This window comes from Orycteropus afer, unplaced genomic scaffold (genome assembly GCF_000298275.1).
Source record: "Orycteropus afer afer isolate SDZICR_OR568_19922 unplaced genomic scaffold, OryAfe1.0 scaffold00290, whole genome shotgun sequence".
Classification (NCBI taxonomy): Eukaryota; Metazoa; Chordata; class Mammalia; order Tubulidentata; family Orycteropodidae; genus Orycteropus; species Orycteropus afer.
Genome location: NW_006921877.1, coordinates 2,736,035 through 2,752,973, shown reverse-complemented (window position 1 = coordinate 2,752,973; position 16,939 = coordinate 2,736,035). Strand labels below are relative to the sequence as shown.

General features: G+C 39.2%; 1 protein-coding gene across 1 annotated transcript in view; it reads right to left on the bottom strand.

The window, feature by feature from the left end:
• CTSS (cathepsin S) overlaps positions 1-7,611 on the bottom strand; it is a 32,292-nt gene extending 24,681 nt beyond the window's left edge. The window contains exons 1-2 of the mRNA XM_007950931.2: positions 7,586-7,611; positions 6,310-6,436 (exon numbers count right to left, since the gene is read on the bottom strand). Of these exons, the coding sequence (XP_007949122.1) occupies positions 6,310-6,436; positions 7,586-7,611 (153 nt within the window). The remainder of the gene's footprint in view (positions 1-6,309; positions 6,437-7,585) is intronic.
• Positions 7,612-16,939: the final 9,328 nt, after the last annotated feature.

Below are 16,939 nucleotides of genomic sequence, written 5' to 3'. Positions count from 1 at the left end.
TCCATATCCCTAAAGAATGTTGATGGGATCTGGATTGGGATTGCATTGAATGTATAGATTGCTTTGGGTAGAATGGATTATATTTTTTGCAAATACACCAGTGAATCATGCAATGCTGCCAGCATTGGATGCAGTCCTGGTTCATAAGTCTGCACACTCCTTTGCAGCCAGTCCTGTGATGGCAGAACCTTCAGCTCACCTTTATTGTTTACTATGACCCTGCATTATCTTCAGAATAAAGGAACACACTGTCTTTTCTCTGGTATGACTTTTGTTGTTAAAGTACCATTTATAGACATACGTTCTTTCTGGGCTGTGGTTTCTGTTTGTTGACTATGGTCATCAACATGTCACCCACACCAGCAGTGGGAAGACTATTCAGACATCTCTTTATACCCTTCACAGAGATAATATACAGATTTTTGATTCCTGTGTTGTCAATGTACTTAATCAAGGCTCCTATTGAAAGACCCAGGGAAATCCAGAATTTTGTGCCAGAGGACTCAACATATCCAGCTTTGACGTCTTGAACCCTCTTCTGGGTACTTTTGATCAGAGAGATCACTTTTAATTGGGAAGTACTTTTTAAAAACTATTTTATTGTGTTTTTGGTGAAAGTTTACACAGCAAATTAGATTCTCCTTTAACAATTTCTGTACATATTGTTCACTGACATTGGTAACATTTTTCACAATGTGTCAGCATTCTTGTTATTTCTGTTCTGGTTGTACCATTCTATTAATTTAGTTTTCCTGCCCCTACTTACCTTTTCTCCTTTGCTTTAGGGTAAATGTTGACCATTTGGACTCATATAGATGATTTTTTAAAGAAGTACAGTACTCACTCACAGGTAATATTGTTTACTTTATGAGCCAATCTGTTATTTAGCTGAAAGATGAGTTGTGGGAGTGGTTTCAGTTCCAAGTTTATAGGGTATCTCAGGGAGATAGTCTTGGGGGTTCTTCTAGTCTCTATTGGTTCAGTAAGTCTGCCCTCCTTTTTTTTAAGAATGTGAATTTGGTTCTAAGTTTTCTCTTTTTCTATTTGGAACCATCTATGTGTCCCTGGTCAGAACCAGGGACCATCTAGTTATTCTGGTCTCAGAACAGATGAGGCTGTTGTTTGTGTGGATTATTAGTCCTATAGCCTAGTTTCTTCTCTGAGTTTTTCTTTCTTTCTTTCTCTGTTGCTCCGGATGAGTAGAGACCAATAGCTGTATCTTAGATGGCCACTCACAAATTTTTAAGATCCCAGGCATTGCTCACCAAACTAAGCTGCAGATCATAAACTTTATGAATGATGTCAAATGACAAAGTTGTCCCACAACACTATGGTCCTAAGCCTTCAAACCCAATAAAACCAATCCCACAAAGTATTTGGTTAAGTCTAGTAAGTATCCATAACTGTGCCCCCTATGTACTTTATTACATATATGAATATGCATGCAATACACAGAAACATGTATATACATACGCCTACAGACACATCTATACATTGATGTGGGATGTAAAATCAAGAGGTATCTGACCTAAGGTAAAATGGCTGAACTAATGCTAAAGGCTCCACATAATCTCTCACACAGATTCAAACCCAATTGCTTAAGAACCAATCCTACCATTAAAGAAATGTTTTCCTTTGTGGTCAGCCTAAGAATGTGCATATTATGCAATATAGAATCTGGATACTATGCAACAAAGAATCTGTAACCGACACCTTATCAAAATTCTTTGCTTCAGATCTCCCCAAGAAAGTTTGTGTCCTGGGTGAGGTCATTTTTATCAATCTTTTCCTGAAAATATCCATCATGGCATTGTTTTGTGATTGGTCATGAGACTTCTTCCATGACCACATACCTTAAAATTTTGTGTTTTAGCCAATCAATGTATCCCAGTTGTGTTGATATAACCAATAATGTTAATACTCAAAGCTTTGCTCTGTCCTCCTTTTGACTGACCTCAATCACTCACTGTAAACCAATCAGAATATTGTATTTTGTAGTTTCTTGTATGGCACGTAACTATGTGTAATTCCTGCCTTCTCCCTTGGATTCATGGCTTCACTTGTTAAGGTTTCCATGATTCCCCATTTGAATGATATTTCGGCTTCAATAAAAGTCTTTACTTGCCTTTAACAGAGTTAGAGAGTCTTTACACCAATATACGCATGCATATGCATATGTATATACATATTCCTTCCCATATGCATATGTATTTGCAGCAGTCAGGACATTAGATGATGTGCAGCACTGGGCAGGTCGACTGTGAAGGAACTCTTTCAAGTGCTGAGGAGCAAGGATGTCTCCTTGAGGACTAAGGTGCGCCTGACACAGGCCATGATATTTCCAATTGCCTCCTATGCATGTGACAGCTGGACAATGCATAAGGAAGACTGAAGAAGAGTTGATGCTTTTGAGTTGTGGTGCTGACAAAGAATGCTGAAGGTACCATGGACTGCTAAAAGAACTAACAGGTCTGTCCTGGAGGAAGTGCAGCCAAGATGGTCCTTGGAAGCGAGGATGGCCAGACTTCATCTCGCCTACTTTGGTCATGTTGTCAGAGGGGACCATTCCCTGGAGAAGGATGGCATGCTTGGTAAGGTGGAGGGTCGACGAAAGAGGGGAAGGCCTTTGACAAGATGGATTGCACAGTGGCTGCGACAATGGGCTCAAGTATAGCAGGGATCATGGAGCTGGCACGGGACCAGCCGGTGTTTCGTTCTGCTGTGCATGGGGTCGCTATGAGTCAGAAACGACTCGACGGCACCTAACAACAACAACATGTAACCTCACACATGTTATTTTGGTTGTTATTGCTATTGTTGCAAAATTGTGTATAACATTTACTAGAATGCCCCTTGTTCTTGTGTACTTCTTAGTGTTGTCATTTATTGGGGAGCACTTTTGATTGGAGACCTCAGTATTGTTTTCATATCTGGAAAATCTCAGCCATTATCTCTTCAAATATTACTTCTACACCATTCCATCTAATTCCCTTCTTTAGAAACTTTCATCAGGTGTATTCTGAAGCCTCAAAGTCTCGTTCATGTCTCTTACCTGCATTTTCATAGTTTGTAAATTTCCATGTGCTGCATTCAAAGTGAATGTCTCAGTGCCACCTTCCAGTTTGCTCATTCTATCCAACTCACTCCAGCCTGGAGTTTAGCCCTTTTATTAAGTTCTTATTTCAATAACTGTATATTTCATTTCCAAGATTTCTAATTGAATTTCTAATTCATTTCATAATTTCTTGCTCATTTGTGTGGATATTTTGTTTTAAAGACCTTTTTGTCTCTATTACTCTAATTTTATCTGGAGTGAATTCATATTCTATTGCTTTTCTTGCCTTCCAAGGGCTTCATTTATACAGAATACAATATACATAGAATGCAATATGAATACCCTTTAGTTTGAAAGGGTACCGTGTGTATTGATCACCCCCTATATCACCCCCAAGGAGCCCTGATGGTGCAGTGGTTGAGTGCTCAGCTGCTAACCGAAAGGTTGGTAGTTTAAACCCACCAGCTGCTCCATGAGAGAAAGATGTGGCAGTTTGCTTTTGTAAAGATTATAGCCTTGGAAACCCTATGGGGAAGTTCTACTCTGTCCTGTAAGGTCACTGTGAGTCTGAATCAATTTGACAACAATGGGTTTAGTTTTGGTTTACACCAACCACCTCTGCCTCCCCAAGCCACAGTTTCTGTTAAGTTGTAACCCTAGTGAGTGAGCTGTGAGCAGCAGTTTTGTTCACTGAATGGGAGCTCCCCAGCCCAGACACTGGCTTTAAATATTGAGCCTGCCTTCAGCTCTCCTCTTCCTGGGAGCAAGGTTTTACTTTGTTACCCCAGAGGTAAGCATGTACAGACACTTCCAAATCACTACCAAAAAAAAAAAAAAAACCCTCAAACTCTAGTCAATTCCAACTCACAGTGACCCTATAAGGCAGAATAGAACTGTCCTGTAGGGATTCCAAGGCTATAATCTTTATTACCATCCATAATCTTTATGGAAGCAGACTGCCACATCTTTCTCCCACAGAGTGCCTGGTAGGTTCGAACTACTGACCTTTAGGCTAGCAGTTGGGCACTTAACCACTGTGCTACTAGGACTTTTTTCCAAACCATTAGAGGGGAAACAAATGGAATAAAGACAAACAAATCTAAAAAAAGAGCAGGAAAGGATAAAAGAAACAAGTGAATTTTGAGATAAATTACAAAGATATCAGTAATACTAATCAAAAGTTATGCTTTTTCCTCCTGAGGGGTTGGCATCATTTAAAAAAGTGATAGACTTCATAGCTAAATAGTGGTACTGACTGCACATCAAACTCTTGTCAACCTTGAAATTGGGGGCCTGTCCTAAATGGGAGTTGTTAAGTGTGAAATTCATCTCCACTAAGAGAACAACTCAGAGTGCATGTCCTACTGAGTGTTATTTTTATACAAAATAATACATACCCAAAAAACCCACCAAACTCACTACCGTCGAATAGAATCCAACTCACAGCGACCCCTCCTTAGGTTTCTGAGGTGGTCTCTCTACGGAAGTAGATTGCCCAATTTTCCTTCCGAGGAGTGGCTGGTGGGTTTGAACCACCAGCCTTCTGGTTAGCAGTCAAATGCCTTAGGCACTATGCCATCAGAGCTCCCAAGTAATACATAAAATTAATTAATACATAATGCTATCTCTTATAAACTCAGAGTTATAGGGCTTACTTATTAGAAGAATAAGTTTAAAGTTTTAAAATTAGTTACTAAGTACACCTTTTTTCTTTATGTAGTTGTGCAGTTTATTGACAGCAATTACAATAATCAGTGGCATGACACCCCCCCCAATCAATACTCTGTTTCCATCACTGATAAATCTGCGCCCCCCCTTCTGCTTCTGGTAACCACTAATAAACTTTATTCTCTATACCTTTGTATTTTCTTGTCTTTTTATATAGGTGAGGTCATACATTATTTGTCCCTTTGTGATTGACTTATTTCATTCAGCATAATGTCTTCCAGCTTTATCCATATTTTAGCATGTATTAAGATTTCATTTCTCCTAGTGGCTGAGTAGTATTCCATTGTATGTATGCATCACATTTTGTTTATCTGTTCATCTGTTGTCACTAAGTATGGTTTAAAGTATGTAAAAGGACACAATGGGAAATGAGAGGCAAGAAACAATACTTGGTAGCCTTTCTATGTATCAGGGACTGTGATAAGGCCTTTGTGATAGTTAAGATATGTCAACTTGGCTGGACCGTGATTCTAAGTGGTTTAAATAGTCATCTGCCATGATGAGATCTAATGTAATGTAATCCCCTCCATGATGAGATGTGCTGTGAGTAGCCAATCAGTTGAAAGGGAGTTTCCTCAGGGGATGTGACCTGCTTTCAGTATTTATATACACGTCCTGGGTAAATTCTCTGGCTTTCTGCTGGATCTTAATCCTGCATCTAGCTTATCATGATCTCTGCTTCCTAGACTTGAACCAGTGGCCTGCCATATTGCCTGCCAATCTTGGGATTGTTGCCTTCACAGCCTGTATGCCAACAGCCTGTCACCTTACCTGCTGATCTTGGATTCATCAGCCCCCAAAGCCTACAGCCTCCTATACTGCCTGTTGATCATGGGTTTGTCAGCCCCTGTAGCTGCATGAGTCAGGAGAAGCCTTGATCTTAACATGTGACCCATGAACTTGAGACTTGCCAGCCTTTACAACTGTGTAAGTCATTTACTTGAGATAAATTTTCTCTCTCTCTCTCTCTATATATATATATATTTATAAGCTTCACTGGTTTTGCTTCTCTTGAGAACCTAGCCTAAGACAGCCTTTGTGTTCCTCAAACGTGCCAAATGTGCTCCTTCCTCAGAGTCTTGTACTCAGTTTCCTTTGACCTGAGACTTTTGCCCCCAGTTATCCACTTTGCTTGCTCCCCGGCTTCCATCAGTTCTCTGCTCAACTGTCATCTTACTTGTAAAGCCTTTTCTGACCATTCTATCATATATATGGAAAAACCACTCCTGACCTCTTACTGTCATCACCTAGGGCTATTTCTGTCTCCCATTCCTTGCTTTACTTTTCTCTTCTGCACTTACTACCATCTAGCATACTACGTCTTCGCTTGTTTATTTACTTGTTTCTCTCAGTAAATGTAAGCTGCATGAGAATAGGAACTTCATTTTGCTTCCTGCTAGATCTCTAGTACCAAGGACAATATGAGTGAATAATATTGATTAAAACACAGCTTATAAGAATACAATTTGGACAAAGAGAAAGCATAAGGTACAGAAACATATCACTTGAGGGTCAATCTCATCTACCTCTTCCTTGTATTGTTTGCCATACGTTTTCTTCCAGAGCTCCCAGTGGTTATCCAGGGTGGGATCATTGTGCAGTTGTGCCATTGCAGATGAGCACACCAGGAACGTCCATACCAACCATTTCATTCTGTTGAAGGAAAGATAACATAGGAAGAGTGGTTACTAGCAGCGTGTTTAGTGACTATATATATATATAGTCCCAATATATATAGTGTGTATATATATACTATATATATATAGTGACGGCACATAACAACAACATATATATATATATATATAGTGACTATATATTATATATATATATAGTAATAAAAATGTATCAAATCAGAATTATATAGAAAACTTTCTGGGATCTATAGCTACATATAACTTCATGTTTACATGTGAACTAGCATTTCCATTATTCAGTAGCACTTTAAAAAGTTGTTTTCAGAAATTTCCCAATATCTGTTGTTGTTATGTGCCTTCGAGTCAGACCCGACTAATAGCGACCCCTCCTTGGGTTTCCGAGGCAGTATCACTACAGAAGCAGATTGCCCAATCTTCCTTCTGAGGAGTGGCTGGTGGGTTCCAGTATCTAGTAAACTAAATTTATAACTGGGAGGAAGACAGACAGGGTTTTCTGGGATTTTCCAACAACTCTAATTAATGGAAATTCTCTTTCTTCCTTTCAAAAAATCACCCTTAAGGAGAAGACAAACCCCTGAAAAATTGGATTTGTCTTCAGAATTTTTGAATACATGAGTTCTTCTCAACTGGTCTATTTAAACATTTATGACCCTTAAAGGTAGTTAAAAGACAACTTCTATGTACTTCTCTCATGCCCATGGGTCATTTTGCTTTTTAAACTTTTTTTCTAGCATCAAACTATATATTTCTCTGGAAGCAATTAACTACTCTTCAGAACACCACTTCTGTATTTAATTCAAAAGGACTTTCAACAAAAGTTCAGTGATTAGGTCCCTCAAACTACATTTTACTTCCTTGAACATTTCTTTTTAATTCAAAATAGCTAGAATTTTAACACTCTGAACCTTCAGATTATATTCCAAAGAAAGCTATGCTTCAATTTAAGGCTTAGATGTTCAAGCAGACATTAACTTTTAAAAAACCAGATTCTTTATAGTGAAAAAGAGAAGCAGCAAATCGGGCGACATGATTACTTAATTTACTTCCTGAAACAAAACATTGTAAACCCGGCAGGCAGAGCAAGCTAAAAACTTAAAGGAGGAGTGTTTAAAGAAGGAACGAGAAAAAAAGAACAGGCACTACATACAGGCTAAAACCAGCAGCTGCTCCCATAGTAAGAGTCCTTGAATTGGTGGGTTTGCTCCAAAGATTTCAAAGGCAGCGAGGAGACTTCTGTTACAGTGACTTTAAATAGAAATTGGAACTTGTCACATGAGGTATCAATGAGGAAGTGAACTTTCATTTCAGTTTCATTTAAAATAAGCTACCTCAAACCTTCTCCCTACAGTTTTGGGGACTATGTAGGTATAGTAAGGTATCAAGAAGAGCTCCCAATGTAGGAGGAGATCAATAGAACAAACTCAGCAAAGTAAGAGCAGTACAAGTTCATTCTTTAATCCCTCAGCAGTTTGATAATTCATTCTTACTTAGAGATACCAATTTTCAGATGGGAAAAGTTTAGTTATGAAGAGATTTGCGTTAAGCTTTTGAAATCCCACCTCTCTCCATAGTTTCTTAGGAACACCTGTCTTTTTCCTTTTAACACAGTTCATCCATAATCTACTATTGTCTAATTCTCACCCAGCCATTACTTCATGGGTCAATTCAAAATATCTTTATTGATAGCAATATATGTTAGCATGTTCATGGAAAAAAATATACATCTATGTACATTTACCTGTTCCTGTGGTTACAAGGAAGATGTCCACCAGCAGCAGCAGAGCTTTCAACATCTAATCCCAAGTGTCACCTGTGAGTTGTGGTGTTTATGTCAAATGTTGTGTCTGGTCAGTGGCATCATTGTCTTTGTGGTTTGGGAGACTGATATTCCTGGCTACATAATCGTCAAGGCTGACTGATTCTCTGGCCTTTCCAGAGACTGTGTGAGCTTCCTACTGTTTTAAAATAAATTATAGTACAAAGATCGATAAACCCAATAATGACATCCACAGGAGAGTCAAGTTAGAGAAATAAGGCCTGGAGCCCAGAAGCTTGACAGGCAAGGTGTTTTTCTCAGGCTATGAACAGAGGAAACTCAAGAGGAAAATTATCGTGGGGCTCCCGATGACTTCAGACTATCTTCTTCTCTGTCCTTCAACATATCTGATGTTATACACGATTTTTTGCTTTAAGGCTTGGTACCTATTCAGTAAAGCTTGCATAAGCTGGAAACTGTGTAAGGTGAAAAGCTGTGAGAGAAGGAAAATGCAAATATTGTCCACTAGGAGCTCTGGTAGCATAGTGGCTAAAAGCACTTGACTGCTAACCAGAAGGCTGGCGGTTCAAACCCACCAGCCACTCCTCGGAAGGAAGGTTGGGCAATCCTACTTCCATAGTGATACTGCCTCGGAAACCCAAGGAGGGGTCGCTATGAGTCGGGGCCAACTCGACGGCACATAACAACAACAACAACAACATATTACCACTTACTAAGTGTAAGACTGCACCCTGTCCAAGGTGGAAAAGTTGCAAGATTAGATCAATAGGGCAGTCCCATTGAGTACTGGCTCCCACAGTTTTCACTGTATATGTATTTGTCCCTCGGACATGTATCGTTCAATTTTCTTAATGAAGAAATGTGCATAAAAACAAAGGTTTTTCCTTTAAGATATAAATTGTAAACAACTATTTTTAGAAGAGACTATGTTTACTTTCTGTCATCATTTTTGTACTGGACAGGGTATATAAACCTACACTTACACCATGAATATGGTAATTGGGTAACAGAAAAGCCCTTTTTCTCCATTATTGGGTATTGTTCAAATAGAATTGTATATGAAGTTATTTCTCTAGCTGTTTCAGATAATCCTGTATCAAATGGGAAAAAACTAGGGGCTAGTTGTGGGGTTCAAACCCACCAGCCACTCCTTGGAAGGAAGGTTGGGTATGGTGGTTATGTTTGTGTGTAAACTTGGCTGGGCCTGGTTGAGTGGTTGGGCAGCTGGTAGTAGTTATTCCCCATGATGAGACTGGCAATCAACTCCATGGTGAGATTTACCACAAGCACCTGAGTAGCTGCTTTGGGTATGTGGTCTGCTTCCCGTGTGTAAGAAGCAGCTTTGGGAATGGTCTCTAGCTTATGGCACGCTTGGACCCTGCATGTAGCCGTGTCGTTGTTCAGCAGCCTGCCGTGCTCTGCCAACTTTGGGACTTACAATAAACTTGAATTAATGGCCTGCCGTGTGGTTTGGTAACATTGGGACTATGCCTTTTTACTTGTCAACCTTGGGCTTGGCAGCCTCAGCAGCCAGCAGCTGTATGAGTGAAGAAAAACCTCTAGCTTCAGTGGACCGGGAGCTGGAGGCAGAGCTGAAACCCAAGGCCAAGGGGCTTTCACCCAGCCCCTAGAGCCTGGCACTTTGAACTCAACTTCTAGCCTCCCAAATTGTAAGAAAATAAACTGTTTGTTCAAGCCATCCCATTTGTGGTATATTCTTGTCAAGGCAGCATTAGGTAACCAGAACACTGGGCAATCTACTTCTGTAGTGATACTGCCTCAGAAACCCAAGGAGGGGTTGCTATGAGTTGCATCTGACTTCATGGCAGTGAGAGCATTTGTGCTCTCTCGAGGTGCCCTAGACAGAATTTGGGCAGCAACTGCCAAATATCTTCCCATCTTCATTTTAAATCTATAAATGAATTCCAGATTTTCCCTGAAACTAAGTTGAATTGGTCCCAAAATGAAACCGATAACTCAGGGACATACTCACTTCTTCCCAGTCTGCCTTTTGGACTCAAGCACTAAGCAGACACTGCATTTATTTCACTTTGATAGAGTGTTACCCCTGATTAATGTGCAGGTTTTAGAAGAAACCAGTTTCCCTGATGAAATGCAGGGAAATACACATGATTTTACTTTTATGGGAAAAGAACAAGTGATATTAACTAACTTTTTTACCCCCCTGTAACTGTGACTTCATGGGCTAAGTAAAAAGCTGAAAACCTTTTCCATTTTTTTTTTCTTTTTCTTTTATTGTGATTTGGGTGGAAATTTACAGAGCAAATTCACTTTCCATACAGCAGTTCACATATACTCTTTGTCTCATGACATTGACTATAATTTACCACAACTTTTCCATTTGTTTTGATTCTGCCACCTGTTAGTTGTAAGGTCCGGAGCAAGCAAGTTAATCTGCTGTTGGCTCACTGTCCCTATACATAAACAGTTCAGAATACTGACTTCATGATAACTTAACAGTGTAAAACAAAAGCGAGAGAATGTAAATATAATACCTATGAGGTGGTAAGATTTTATAGTTCCAACAAATTATTTGTAGGTCTGTTCTCTATGTAGAACAAGATGCTAATAAAGTACTTAGTGTTAAGATAGATGGTTATGAGCAATGCTACCTTTTGGGATATTTATTTGCATTCATTTTTCAATGCTCCATTTGGCTGCAACCACTTTGGAAAATGGTATGACACTTGTTTAAAAAGATACCCTATGATCTAGCAATCCCACTACTAGGTATATATCCTGGAGACATAAGAGCCCTGATATGAAAAGATATATGCATATCCATGTTCATTGCAGCACTATTCACAATAGCAAAAAGATGGAAACCTAATTGCCCATCAATGGATGAATAGATAAACTATGATACATACACACAATGGAATACTATGCAATGTTAAAGAACAGCAACAAATCTGCGAAACACTTCATAACATGGATGAACCTAGAAAAAATTTTGCTAAGTGAGATTAGGTCATCACAAAAGGGCAAATATTGTATGAGACTACTGTTATAAAGAGTCAAGAAAAATTTTTACACAAAAAGAAATAGTGTTTGATGGTTACCAGAGATAGGAGGAGAAGGGAGGGTAAACCACTAATTGGAGGGTGGGCACATATTAACTTGGGTAAAGGGGATGGCAACATAAGATAAGGGAGAGGTCAGCACAAAATGATCAAGGAAAGGGAGGCACTGGGAAGAGTACAAGAGTTAAAGGCAACAGAGGTAAACACTAACCCATACACAATCTTTCAATAATAGTAATAACAATAACCAATAACCTATGAGTGGATACATAGATAGACATGCAAGCTGAACAGGTGTGGGAAGGAGAACGGCACTACACCCACAAATATATACAGGTTTGACAAAGGATTTGTCTACATATGTATTGACATATGCTGCAGATATATCCATGAATATAGTAGAGCACACAAGGGCCACAGTTATGAAAGGTTCTTAGCCATAACCAAAAATCCTGAGGGAGTAAGTCATTGGGCCTGGGGACTCAGACCATAGTTTCGGGAGACATCCAGGTGAATTAGTACAGCATAGTCCACAAAGACAATGTTCTACATCCCACTTTGGTGAGTAGTAACTGGGGTCTTAAAAGCTTGCAAGTGGTCATCTAAGGTGCAACAATTAGTCTTCTCCCATCTGGAGCAAAGAAGAGTAAAGAAAATCAAAGATACATGGAAAGAATTAGTCCGAAGGACTAATGGACCACGTGAACCTTAGCCTCCATGACACTGAGACCAGAAGAATCAGACGGTGCCTGGCTACCACTACGGACTGGTCTAAAAGGGATCCCATTAGAAGGTACTGGATAGGGTGGGAGCAAAATGTGAAACAAAAGTCACAAAATCATAAAAAAGAGCAGGCTTACTGATCGGATAGAGACTGGTGGAACCCTCAAGACTAAGGCCCTTCAGACCTGGAACTAAACTTACTCCCATAGTGCAATTTTCAGTCAAACAATATACAAGTCTACAAGATGAGCAAGAATTCTAGAAAGAGTCACACTTCTTAGGACAATCAAATATTTGAGATCAAAAGGGCAGTCTTTGCCCAAGGACAAAGTTCAGAGGGCAGAAAGGGTTATGAGGGAAGCAGGAATGGAAATGAGAAGCACAGGGAGGAAGTGGGAGGAGTGATGTTTCATTGAGGGGACTGCAATCAATGACATGAAACAAAGTGTGTGTTAATTGTTGAATGGAAATTTGCTCTATAAACTTTCACCCAAATCACAATAAAAAGTTTTTTGTTTTTTTTTTAAATCTTTCTATCTGATATCTTTTTGTCTTTGGAGATTGAGAGGGGATCTCAAATATGCATTGAATGAATGTAGAATTTGCACAAATCTGAGAACCAAAGCTAGGCCACCACTGATGTAAGCTACCCAGGTTGACATCTTGGCTAGTCAGTCAGCTAAAAAATTGGAAGTGTTTAAGGAGATATTGGGGGTGGGGGGAGATGCACGATTCCAACCCTAAAAACAAAACAAAACAAAACAAAAAAACCCTAAAACAAAACAATCCACTGCCATCAAGTCAATTCTGACCCATAGTAACCCTCATCTTCCTCCCACGGAGCAGCTGGTGGGTTTGAACCACTGGCCTTCTAATTAGCAGACAAATGCCTTAACCACTGTACGCTTTTTAGGTCCCACATGCACGGCCGTCAAGTCAGATCCAACTCATAGCAACCCCTCCTTGGGTTTCTGAGGCGATGTCACTACGGAAGTAGATTTCCCAGCTATGCTTCCATTTAAGTCCTATACATACAGGCAGTTTCCAATTTGCGAAAAGATTGTGTTCTAAAAGACATGTAAGGAGGCTGTTTAGATGTAAGAATATACTTTCCTAAAGAAGTATTATTCAGTGGTGATTAATTTCTTAGGCAAGCCCACAAAAGCCTATATAATCCATAATATAGTTGAAAAACTACATTTACACATTGAAAAAAATAGTGCAAGATATACTACTGTAAACATCTTAGACTTGACATCAGTTATACTTGTTCCAGCAGCTCCTGTGACTGGGCCTAGATATGAATTTCCTTCTCATCAATAACACTGATGGCAAATTCTTATATAATGGACATTATGTGCCAGGTAGGAGCTTAAGGCACTTGACTGCTAACCAGAAGGCTGGCGGCTCAAACCCACCAGCCACTCTTCAGAAGGAAGGTTGGGCAATCTACTTCTATAGAGATACCGCCTCAGAAACCCAAGGAGGGGTTGCTATGAGTCAGGTCCGACTCGACAGCACATAACAACAACAACAACAAAATGTGCCAGGCACAGTTCTAAGCACTTTATGTATATTAATCATTTAATTATCACAATAATCCTGTGAAGATTATTATTATTCTCCCTGTTTTGCAAATCCTTAGCCCTAGCCCAAACCCAAAATTAGCCAGCAGTCTGGCATCAAAGTTCATTCTTTTAATCACTAGATCATGCTTTCCTGGTATGATATTGGCTTTTATCATATCAATCTTTGATTCAATAGAGAGGAAAGGGAAACTAATTGACTCTTGAAGGTGTTGGTATGACAAGTGATAGTACATGTCTTAAGCTAACACAGAGCCTGGCACAGACTAGGTCCTCAGAAAACATTTTTTGACTGAACTCAAGTGATAAATTATTATTATTTTGATTGGTAGGGATCTAAGGGATTTAGTTTTGTAAGTTTACTATCGCTAGAGTAATAAAATATTATGTAGAAAGATCCAGATAGAAATTATTGAGTTTTTAGGGATGCTCTAGCCTTCCTCTGGTTACTTAGTAGACTATCATCATATTTCAAGCTGCAATACCATTTGATGTTTCAGTCTGTCCCAGCAGATCCTCACTGCCTTTTTGGGTCTCTGAGACCTTCAGATAGATGATTTTTTTGTTTATCTTTCTAGCTTTTTTATTGCTCTCATTGGGAAAATTGGTCTGAACTACCTAGTTCACCATTATTGGAAGGGCAAATCCCTGACTCACTATTTTGTCAAACCACTACCACCTCTAGAACAGCACTATCTAATAGAAATATAATGATAGTTATACAGTAATTTTAAGTTCTCTAGTCACTACATTTAAAAAAATAAAAATAGGTAAAATTAATTTATTTAAATGTATTTCATTGAATTCAATTATGCAAAATATTATCATTTCAACATGTAACCAATAAATTATCAATGAGATTACTTTTTGTACTGTCTACAAAATCCATGTATATTTTACAATTACAGCACATTTCTACTCAGACTGGCCATGTATCAAGGGCTTAATAGCCACTTGCACCTAGTGGACCACACAGTTCTAAATCTTCATTACTTCTTCACCTAAAACAGAGATCTGATCATAATACTTCCTTTCTCCAAAATTTTTGAATGACTTCCTATTGTCTATTGATTTAAGAACAAAATCCTTGTTCCAGATTCTATACAAAATAGCGTCATCCTATCTTTATAGCTTCATTTTCACTATCCTCATACATGAGCCTTATACTTGAACAACTAGTTTTCTTTATGTTCCTAGAATGTCTATGCTTATCATTTTCTGCAGTTGCTTATAATAATAGTCCTAGCTAACATTTAAGGAGCTCCGGTGGTGCAATGCCTAAGGCATTTATTTGACTGCTAACCAAGGAGGTTGGAGGTTCAAACCCACCAGCCATTCTGCGGAAGGAAGATGGGGCAATCTACTTCCATAAAGATTTACTGCTTTGGAAACCCAGGGGAGGTCTCTATGAGTCAGAATAGACTCTATAATGTGAGCTTGAATTAATATTTATTAGGCACCAATGGGGAGCTGTGGTGGTGTAGTGCCTAAGTCATTTGACTGCTAACCAGAAGGCTGGTGGTTCAAACCCACCAGCCACTCCTCGGAAGGAAAGTTGGGCAATCTACTTCCATAGTGATACCATCTCAGAAACCCAAGGAGGGGTTGCTATGAGTCGGATCCGACTTGATTGCAGTGAGTTTGGTTTTTGTTTTCGTAGGCACCAATCATGTGCCAATGAATATGCTATACTTTTTCTGCATTCTTATTTAATCCTCACAACATTATGAGGTAGGTACCATTACTCTTATTTTACAGAGGAGAAATTAAAGTTCTCAGAGCTTATATAACTTGTTCAAGAGGACAGAACTGGCTGCTGATCTAGGAGTGAACCCAGGTTGAAAAGGAGTGCTTTTCCTACTCCAGCATTTTACCTTGCACTGTCTGGAATTTCCTTCCTTCATTCCTGCCTCTTGAAATCCTGCTCCTCTGTCATGGCCCATCTCAGAGGACACTTCTTTCAAAAAATCTTTCTTTACTCTGCAACTGGATGTCACTTATTCTTCTTCTTCTTTTTTTAATTGTAATTTGGGTGAAAATTTACAGAGCAAATTCACTTGGCATACAGCAGTTCACATGCACTTTGTCTCATGACATTGACCACAATTTACCCCAAAGCAACAGCTCCCCTCCCTCTTCCTCCCCATAGTTACCTCTTCCCAATGTCCATCCCTCCATGTACTCCTGCCCCCTGAGCTGTCTCCCTGTGCATAAGCAGCCCTTCTTTCTCCTATGATTGTTCTCTCCAAGGAGTGTATCTACCTCAGGTTCAACTCATATGCCTGTCTTTTGTCCAGCTGGAAGCCACAGGTGTGGGTTCAATCTGGATGTCACTTCTTGAACTTCTGCAGCATTCTGAGGCTCCCTTATGGCAGACTCAGACTCTGAGAACAGAAAAGTCATCGTCTTAAGTTTCTGCCTAATATTCTAAGTTCTGTCCTTGCCTTACAAATCTGTAAGAACAGGGGTTATATATACATCTTACTTATCTTTGTATCCTCTACAGTATGTAGACACTCAATAAATATCTGCTGATTTGATTTAAACTATGTCAACTGTCTTTAATCCAGTCTATCTTGAAATCTCATCCTGCACCATTTTCCATGACAATTTCTGTTGCTTACTGCATGAAATCAAGATCCTCTCCCTTCCAATGATCTTCCCCCATAATCTAGATCATCTTTGATCATTTTATTCAATTTAGAACCTTTATTTTAAACTTTCATCCTCTGCTGTATTGAAGCTGGTCTCTCATGGGCCTTCCATACTTGTCTAGTCATTCTTTCCATTCCTTAACCTCTTCATTTGCAAGATCTGCTACCTCTCCTGGAGCCTTCTCTGACCTCCCACTCATCTTTCCTCTACTACTTTTATGACACAAATTGTACCACATGGTTTTGAACTGATTATCTGTTTGTATCATAGAAGACTGTTTTATCTTAACAGCTACCTTGAGAGTAGGGAATCCTGTCTTCCTTATCTTCGTATTTTTCTGCTTTTAAACACACAGGCAATACCTAATACATATTTGTTAGATTAATTTTCCTAATTATAATCTTCTACATTTTTTACATTCACTTCTGATTCATCACCGTATGATAGTGGCTTCTGAAGCTCTCTGCTTCTTTGACTGTCCTTCTGGTAAACAGGTCTACAAAGTATTTAAATACATAACAGAAAAATGTCATTAGATGGTCTCTCCCTGTGTCCACTTAATGAATTTTACGAAACAAAAAATTACCCTGCAACATTCCAAAGTTGTGAATTGGATTTTTGCATAGCAAATTCCTTTAAAATGGGGCACATTTGCTGTTGCAAATTTAAGAAGTTAAAAACAAAAACACAAGTCTCGGGGAGGTGGGGCAAGATGG